At 42.1% G+C, this 9,944-nt stretch overlaps 1 protein-coding gene across 1 annotated transcript; it reads left to right on the top strand.

Annotated features, from left to right (window-relative positions):
* Positions 1-2,512: 2,512 nt before the first annotated feature.
* On the top strand, positions 2,513-9,284 carry hps6 (HPS6 biogenesis of lysosomal organelles complex 2 subunit 3). The gene has a single exon (XM_061945790.1). It carries the CDS (start codon positions 2,779-2,781, stop codon positions 5,320-5,322), a length of 2,544 nt encoding a protein of 847 aa, XP_061801774.1. The 5' UTR covers positions 2,513-2,778; the 3' UTR covers positions 5,323-9,284.
* Positions 9,285-9,944: the final 660 nt, after the last annotated feature.

Here is a 9,944-nt window from a genome sequence, read left to right as displayed (position 1 = left end):
CAAACGAGGCCGAGCAATTAACATCCTTATACAAACAAAAAGTTAAAGAAAGTACAAAATAATAATAAAATAAGTAAGTAAAAAAATAAGTACCGGTAAATACAAAAAGTGCCAAAAAATTGGGCTTATCCAAAACAATTTAAATTCCTCCAATAAAGGTAATAATTTAGGGGCTTTTCCACTTTTTACCATTTAGTATTATTATTCATTTTTATTGTTAATGATTATTAATTATTATTATTTAATTTCGGTTTCAATTTAAGAAAGAGAGAAGTTTGCTTGCAATATAATAATATTGATATGCATTTCTTGGTTTCTATCTTGAATGAATATGCCAAATGTAATCTTCTTTAGTAAGTGGGGACATCTCTCCATTTGTCTTCCTCTGATAGCATTACAGATATAACAGTTGTCAACCGTATTGTTAAATTGATAGATGGATGGATGGATGGATGGATGGATGGATGGATGGATGGATAGCTAGATAGTTAGATCGATGGATGGATGCATGATGGATGGATGGATGGATAGCTACATAGCTAGATAGATAGATAGATAGATAGATAGAGGGATGGATGGATGGATGGATGGATGGACGGACAAATTACAGACGCACACGAGGCCAAACAATTAACATCCTTATACAAACAAAAAGTCAAACAAAGTACAAAATAATAATAATAAAATAAGTAAATAAAAAAATAAGTAAATAAAAAAATGCAAACAATTGTGCTTATCCAAAACAACTTCAATTCCTCCAATAAAAGTAATAATTTAGGAGCTTTTGCCACTTGTATTATTATTATTAATACCTATTATTAATCCATCCATCCATCCATTTTCTACCGCTTATTCCCTTTGGGGTCGCGGGGGGCGCTGGAGCCTATCTCAGCTACAATCGGGCGGAAGGCGGGGTACACCCTGGACAAGTCTCCACCTCATCGCAGGGCCACCTATTATTAATAATTATTATTATTTATTAATGACTTAAAATCATTAAACTAATGTGAGAATTTAGGTTTCAATTTAAGAAAGAGACTTTTTGTTATATAATAATATTGATATTCATTTCTTGGTTTCTATCTTGAATAACTATGCCAAATGTAAACTTCTATAGTAAATAAGGACATCTCTCTACATTTGTCTTCCAGACAATCTCAGATCTCCTTCCACATGCACATCTTCCACATCATGACAGATATAACACTTGTCAACCGTATCGTTAAATTGTTAGATGGATGGATGGATGGATGGATGGATGGATAGATAGATCATACTTGCCAACCCTCCCGGATTTTCCGGGAGACTCCCGAAATTCAGCGCCTCTCCCGAAAACCTCCCGGTACAAATTTTCTCCCGAAAATCTCCCGAAATTCAGGCGGAGCTGGAGGCCACGCCCCCTCCAGCTCCATGCGGACCAGAGTCCGCTTTCCCACAATATAAAGAACGTCTACAGTAAAGCAGTCCGTCTGCCGTAAACAGCAATGTTGTGACACTCTTAAACAGGACAATACTGCCATCTAGTGCATTTGATGAAAGCACTTTTGTGCGTGCCACACAGCAATGCATCATCAGAGAGGGTGTTCAGCATGGTTAGAAAGATAGTGACAGAGAATACAACAAGGATGGACAATTCAATCCTTAACTCAACAATGAGTAGATGAGTGTTATGTGTGTGTATATGTGTAAATAAATGAACACTGAAATTCAAGTATTTCTTTTATTTATTTATGTATACATATATATATATATATATATATATATATATATATATATATATATATATATATATATGAAATACTTGACTTGGTGAATTCTAGCTGTAAATATACTCCTCCCCTCTTAACCACGCCCCCCGCACCCACCTCCCGAAATTGGAGGTCTCAAGTTTGGCAAGTATGAGATAGATAGATAGATAGATAGATAGATAGATAGATAGATAGATAGATGGATGGATGGATGGATGGACGGACGGACAAATTATAGATGCACACAAGGCCGAGCAATTAACATCCTTATACAAACAAAAAGTTAAAGAAAGTACAAAAATAATAATAACAAAATAAGTAAGTAAATAAAATAAAATAAAAATTGTGCTTATCCAAAACAACTTCAATTCCTCCAATAAAAGTAATAATTTAGGAGCTTTTTCCATTTTTATTATTAATCCCTACGATTATTATTATTATTTATTAATGACTTAAAATCATTAAACTAATGTGAGAATGTAGGTTTCAATTGACTTATAATAATATTGATATTCATTTCTTGGTTTCTATCTTGAATCCATCCATGTAAACTCCCCCCATGTAAATGTAAACTTCTATAGTAAATAAGAACATCTCTCTACATTTGTCTTCCAGACAATCTCTGATCTCCTTCCACATGCACATCTTCCACATCATGACAGATATAACACTTGTCAACCGTATCGTTAAATCGTTGTTTACAAATATAAATAATACAGAATGTGGCGCTTCCGTTCTATCATAAACCCCGCCCATTATGCAAATCAGCCTCTGTATCCGGAAGTGAACGGTCCCGTGATGTCAGCTATCCCAGCATAGCTTCAGTCCCGTTCGCTCGTCACAAGTTACTCTTCGTCTCCTGTCAGTCAACACCGGAGGAGGATATTCCTTTTTTGCCGGTAGGCGAACAATGTCGGACCCTTTTTTTTTTTTTTTTCAACTTTCCTACAAGCGAGTGAAAGTGCTCACATGACATGACGGGTTAGCCGCACAAGCTAGCAGGCTAGTTTGGAACATTCCAGTGGCGGTCATGTCTCGCTTTGTGTTGCAGCAACTGGCGAATTTCGTGGATTATACCAACAAAAGCGAGACTTTGAACGCCACCGATGACGTCCGCCTGAGCCCCGACGGACGTCACGTTCATGTCATCCTCAGCGAGCCGAAGGTTAGTCTTGTGACTCTGGACAAGTATGACAGACCTCAGCTGGTCCACAACCAGAGGACGTTGGATTTATGTTCGACAAGACTTGTGCCTATTGTTGATGTTTTATATTTGGACAACAATGACAGCGGCAAAGGGGACTTTGTGTCTGCCGCCGTGGTTTACGAGAACGGAAAAGCGGAGTTTTGGAAGTTCCATGAGGGCGAAGGAGGCTGGAGTCTAATGCAGACATCCGACTTGTGCAACAGTCCCCGGGCCAAAGTGGTGTCGGTCTGCGTCTGCTCCGACCTCATCATCTGGTGTGAGGAGCGGCCGCCCTCGGAGAGTACCCCCGGACTCGCCTCTGCCAGGGGTAAGTTGAGGCACTGTGTCTGCAGGCGGGACTACCAGCTGCAAAAGGGGTCTGTCATCCTAGGAGGGGTGAGGATCTCCCTCCACAACAACCCTAAATTCACCGTGATGGCCTCAGGGGAGTATGTGCACCTTCTTCCCGCCTCTCCTCTGGGAAAATTCTTCCTGTCCTGGTGCCCTCGCCGGGACTCCTTCCGGGTCGGCGCCACGTGCAGAGCCACCCCCGTCAAAAAGGACTCGGCCACGGAGTCCGATTTCCGGAAGCTGATCGCGGACTGTTTAGGGTATCTGTCGGCGCTGGACGCGCCCGAGATCTGCGACGTCTCTCCTGCGGCTTGTGGAGGTCTGCTGATGCTTCTCGACACGGGCTGGGTGTGTCTCCTGCAGAAAGACGGGACGCTGCGACGCGTTCACAAGCTGGCGGAGAACGACCGGACGCGGACCAGCATCTGCACATTCGAGGACACGTTGCTGATTCTAGTGGGTCAAAACCTGCATCTTCTAGACTTGGGGTGTGGGAGGGAGCTGGAAACCATAACACTAAAAAGTGAGGGGGTTTTGTTTGCTAATCAGGCTGACGGACCGCCTCACTTGTTCTCAAAAACTGGACTTTATAAAGTGTCGCGACAAGACCTAAAAGTGAAGTCCGCGGCGGAGAACATCCGCCCCGGCGCGCTCCTGGTGGAGGCCGTGTTCGAGGAGGCCTGCAAGTACTACCAGCAGAGGAGCTTGAGTCGCACCCGGCTGACTGTGGACGCGCTGAAGAAAGGAGGCAAGTTCCAGGCTCCCATCTCTTTAGCGTCCATCCTCAGGGACTTCCTCAGCTCGGGGCCCAAGCAGAAAGCGGCGGAAGCGTCGCAAAATGGAGGATGTGCGGCGGGGCAAGACAAGCTGCAAGTCTCCCTGGAGCCTGAGCTGAAGGCCCTGGTCGCCGTGGAAGAGCTGAAGGGGAGTTTGGTCGGGAGCACCGAGGACGAGGTGGAGGCTCTTTGCGAGAGTTTGGTGGAGAAGGAAGTGAGCCGGCTGCTGTCCACTTCTGAGCTGGATCACGACGAGCTGCTCTACCTCAACTCCATCTTTAACCTTTTCCCCTGCCAGGCGTGGAGGGCGGCCCAAGCCGCTCTCCAGCTGCACTGCAACGGGGAGGCCTCCCTGTCCAGCCGGGCCCCTCCAGATGTGTGGAAAAGCGTCCTCAGTCCGCCCCCGAGCGTGCCTGCCTCGCTGGCGCTGGCGAACGGCAGCTCCAAGCACAGGTACAGCCCGGCCAAAGCGGACCACAACGCAAACTGCACGTCCAAATCCACCAGCGCCACCCTGCCCGTCTTTGAGCTTCTCTGCCATTCAGTTTTACGCTTCCAGCCCGCCTGGCTGCCCAGGTTCCTGGAGCTGGGCCAGCAGCAGCAGGGCTCGGCCGGGCTGGGCCTGAGCCTGGCCGCCTCCTCCTGGAGCGAGAACAACGTGCCGCTCTACAAGCGCGCCCTGGCCGTCCTGTCCTCTGCACGGAAGGAGAGCGACCAGCCCCAAGACCTGGAGGTGGAATTGCTGATGGCCAGCGGGCGGCCCAACGCCATCCTCCAGGCGCTGAGGATCCTGATCGGGCGGCAGCAGTGGGAGCGGGTCACCCAAATGGCTCAGAAGTTCTGCAAGCAGAGCCCACTGCTCAATAAAGAGATCTTCACCACTCTGCTGTGTGAGGTGGCACAGCACCGAGACCTGGACCCTTACCTGGACCTGCTGTGGGCCCTCTGCCCCGAGGACCTCACCGTCACCACCATTCTGAACCTGGTGCTGAAAAACCTCCCTCTGCCCAGCACCCCCCAGCCCCTGCCCATGTCCCTCACCTCCAGCCCCTCCCCTGCTCCCTTCGCCGACCCCCAGAGTGGTCACCTGACCATCGGGCTCCTGAAACCCCTGCTGAGGAAAGTTCTGCAGAGGGAAACCAAACCCAGCCAGCGTTACGCCGACATCCTCCAGTCGCCGTCCTTCCCGCCCCCGGCCCCGCCCCGCTTGCCCACGGAACATTCCAGAACCGCCTCCCCTGATGGTTCCTCCACCTGCTGACTTGATGGTAATGTCACATGACTACTGGACCTTTAAAACAACTACTGACAATATTAGCAGTGTAAATATTGCCTCTAATTTGACATTGTACATAATAACCAGCCTTATTTATACCTTCCATTAGCTTGATGTGTTACATACAGTATTTATTGTACAGTAGCTTACCCTTGGTGTTAAAAATACAAATAACTTACATATTTATTTACTTGATGCCCATAAAACCACCCTACAATTTATTGCCACCGCCTGGGATGGAAATTCAACTAAATTCCTGTAATTATAGTTAGTAATGAAATTATTATAAAATGTAAAAAAAAAACATACAGTACAGGCCAAAAGTTTGGACACACCTTTTCCTCATTCAATGTGTTTTCTTTATTTTCATGACTATTTACATTACATTGAAGGCATCACAACTATGAATGAACACATGTGGCGTTATGTACTTAACAAAAAATAACTGAATAAAAATAACTGAAAACATGTTTTATATTCTAGTTTCTTCAAAATAGCCACCCTTTGCTCTGATTACTGCTTTGCACACTCTTGGCATTCTCTCGAGGAGCTTCTAGCACACCTGTGAAGTGGAAAACCATGTCAGGTGACTACCTCTTGAAGCTCATCGAGAGAATGCCAAGAGTGTGCCAAAAAGTAATCAGCGCAAAGGGTGGTTATCAGAAGAAACTAGAACATCAAACATGTTTTCAGTTATTTCACCTTTTCTTGTATTCATTCATAGTTGTGATGCCTTCAGTGACAATCTACAATGTAAATAGTCATGAAAATAAAGAAAACACATTGAAATGAGAAGGTGTGTTCAAACTTTTGGCCCGTACTGTATATATATTGAAAATAATATAATAAAACAATACTTTTTTATACTAATATGTTGCAAAAAGGAGTCATTAATTCTGAATATTGATACAGTAATGGATTATTATGCCCTTACATTAGAGCACCGCCTGTTGCTTGAAAGCATTTACATATAGTACAGGCCAAAAGTTTGGACACACCTTCTCCTCATTCAATGCGTTTTCTTTATTTTCATGACTATTTACATTGTAGATTGTCACTGAAGGCATCAAAACTATGAATGAACACATGTGGAGTTATGTACTTAACAAAAAAAGGGGAAATAACTGAAAATATGTTTTATATTCTAGTTTCTTCAAAATAGCCACCCTTTGCTCTGATTACTGTTTTGCACACTCTTGGCATTCTCTCGATGAGCTTCAAGAGGTAGTCACTTGACATGGTTTTCACTTCACAGGTGTCATAGTTGTGATGCCTTCAGTGACAATCTACAATGTAAATAGTCATGAAAATAAAGAAAACACATTGAAATGAGAAGGTGTGTCCAAACATCTGGCCTGTACTGTATTTTTTTTATAATAGCAAGTGTTTGTGGTATTTTTTTAAGGCCCAAACTTATTTAATTTTGTCGTATTTTTACACTGGAACGTGTGTTTATGTGGACGTCTTTTGCTTTTGCAATGACTGATAAAGGACACGTCTGTCCCTTTTTGGGCTGCATGCTCGCGTCCAATCCTGCCCTCGTGTTTCCCAGCAACATGTCCTCACAAGACATTCCTGGCCAGACTTGCCAAGCAAACTTTAAATTCAATTTGGGAGAAATTCCGGTGTTGGGCACCAGGGGGAGTAACCATATGGAAAGTTCATATCGCGGTAATTACGACCAAAAGGAGCGCATTACTGTTTAATGTGCTGAAAAAGCACTTCTACACACCCTGAAATCTTTTAACAAAGGAATTGACATGAATATTTAAACAGACACAATATATTTTCCTTGGCAGACGAAACGTTAAATATTTTTTCTGTTTTTTAAGAGCTATAATATTTGAATGTTTAGATATGTTAGTTCTTCTGTACATTTTTTGGAATGTTGCCTATCATTCACAATCCTTCGTAAGACAAGAACATGTTTTTTTGTTAGTTTTTTCATTCTAAAGATTAAAAAAAACGCTTGCGATGCAGCTAATGGGAGTATCCTACCTATGTAGCCTTCAAAGCCCACTTAAGCGACTTCAAAAACCCTCCATCAATGTTTTATATACACCAGTGGTTCTTAACCTTGTTGGAGGTACCAAACCCCACCAGTTTCATATGCGCATTTACCGAACCCTTCTTTAGTGACAAATAAAAACTTTTTTTTTTTTCAAATTCAAGACAGAGTTGTATGTTTTTGGTAACACTAGTATGGGGAACATATTCTAAGTAATAAAGACTTAATTTAGAGTTATTTGGTTAGGGTTAGGGCCAGGGTTAGGGTTATAATAAGGCCATGCCGAATAAGGCTTTAATAAGTACTTAATAATGACTAGTTAAGAGCCAATATGTTACTAATTTGCATGTTAATAAGCAACTAATTAAAGGTGAATATGTTCCCCATACTAAAGTGTTACCATGTTTTTTTACGGGTGCACAAAATGAACCGTGCATGAACATTACCTTGTTCAAACAACAAAACCAACACAGTGCATAAACTCACAACTAATTACACACCTACAAATCAGTCAGCTGTTGCCGTATCCGTAACACGCCGATAGGAAGAAGTTTTTATTTACACGATGAGTCGGGTGTGTTTTGACCTGCGCCGAACCCCTGAGGCCGACTCACCGAACCCCTAGGGTTCGATCGAAGCCAGGTTAAGAACCACTGATATACACAGTGCAAGTCTATATATAATGTAGTAACAATAACACTATGTAATATGTACAATATTCCCTTTATTTTGGTCATTACCAGAAAGCCAGCTAGAACTAGCCTATTATGACAAATTAGAAGGCAAAAAAACATGTTCCTGTCTCTCATAAGGATTGTAAACAATAGGCAAAATTCCCCCCAAAAATGCAGTTTTTTAATGCTAAAACGGCGTGTTTTGGTTTATGTGACAACTTGCATTCATGTTAGCATCAGCGCTGACTGATAGCTAAGGATTAGCGACACTTTAGGCGTTAGCTGCTAGCTAGAGGTTAGCGCCGCTAGCTCGAAAAGCTAACGGCTCGCTTTGCTTCTCGGGGAAATAAGCAGTATTACCAGTCCATGAGTTTATCAATCACGGTTTAACAATCATTTAAACTTGACTACCGTATTTTTCGGAGTATAAGTCGCACCGGCCGAAAATGCATAATAAAGAAGGAAAACAAACATATATAGGTCGCACTGGAGTATAAGTCGCATTTTTGGGGGAAATTTATTTGATAAAACCCAACAACAAGAATAGACATTTGAAAGGCAATTTAAAATAAAGAATAGTGAACAACAGGCTGAATAAGTGTACATTATATGAGGCATAAATAACCAACTGAGAACGTGCCTGGTATGTTAACGTAACATATTATGGTAAGAGTCATTCAAATAACTATAACATATAGAACATGCTATACGTTTACCAAACAATCTGTCACTCCTAATCGCTAAATCCCACGAAATCTTATACGTCTAGTCTCTTACGTGAATGAGCTAAATAATATTATTTGATATTTTACGGTAATGTGTTAATAATTTCACACATAAGTAGCTCCTGAGTATAAGTCGCACCCCCGGCCAAACTATGAAAAAAACTGAGACTTATAGTCCGAAAAATACGGTAATCATCAAGAGTTAGCGTTAATACACGTTTCCTACTGTCACGTCCTCTCCTCGCTGTCTATTCAACTACTTTTGTTATCACCTCAGTCTTGTTCCCTCAACTTTGGAACTTGTTTTCATGTTTATTGCAGCCTGACAATGGTATTGCTCTTTTTATGGCCTCCATCTAACTGACCTCATTGTCACCTTTCTGGCACCAAGCAGATGAAATTGTGCCTTAACGCGCAAAGAAAGACACTTTTCATGAGAGTGAATACGAATCCCAAATGTTCCACACTGTAACGTTTGCCATGAAGACAGCAGTATTTATGAGTGGATGTCATCGCTATTAAAGTGTGATGAAGCTTCAATGGGTTTGTTATTGTTGCCATACAGTGAGTCATGTGTCACGGTCAAGGGGAAAGTTCCACAGGAGGATGTGAGGATCGCAGCAGCGGTCCAAATGTAGAAGCGTGCACGGTAAAATCCGAGAGGGCCGCCATACTGCCAACGCTTTGGCACCTCTGTGCAAATTACACACACAGCATTAGGTACACCTGCATAATAATGGTTGTTTTGCTTCCATTTGCATTGGTTTATGGCGCTTACTGCACCTTACACACTGTAGTCTCTCTAAAAATATTAGAATTTAATCCAATACGATCCACTTTATTTGTATAGCACATTTAAACAACACAAATGTTTCCAAAGTGCTGCACAACAATGTTAAAAACAATATTTAAATATTAGACCTTCGCTCCAATGACTGAATTAAAATATATATATATATATATATATATATATATATATATTAGACTTAGACTTATAATTTCTTTTATTGTCATTCAAATTTGAACTTTACAGTACAAATAAGAATGAAATGTCGTTACATTAGCTCATGGTAGTGCAGGATAAAAGCAATAAGGTGCAGATATAAATAAATGGATTACTGTACAGATAAATATATTGCACTTTTGCATATGCATCCACGTTTATGGATGTATGTTATATTGTCTTTAAATATCAAACCA

Source organism: Nerophis lumbriciformis, linkage group LG02, assembly GCF_033978685.3.
Source record: "Nerophis lumbriciformis linkage group LG02, RoL_Nlum_v2.1, whole genome shotgun sequence".
In the NCBI taxonomy this organism is placed as follows: domain Eukaryota; kingdom Metazoa; phylum Chordata; class Actinopteri; order Syngnathiformes; family Syngnathidae; genus Nerophis; species Nerophis lumbriciformis.
Note: the sequence above shows the minus strand (reverse complement) of the source record. Positions and strands in the feature narration are given on the sequence as shown.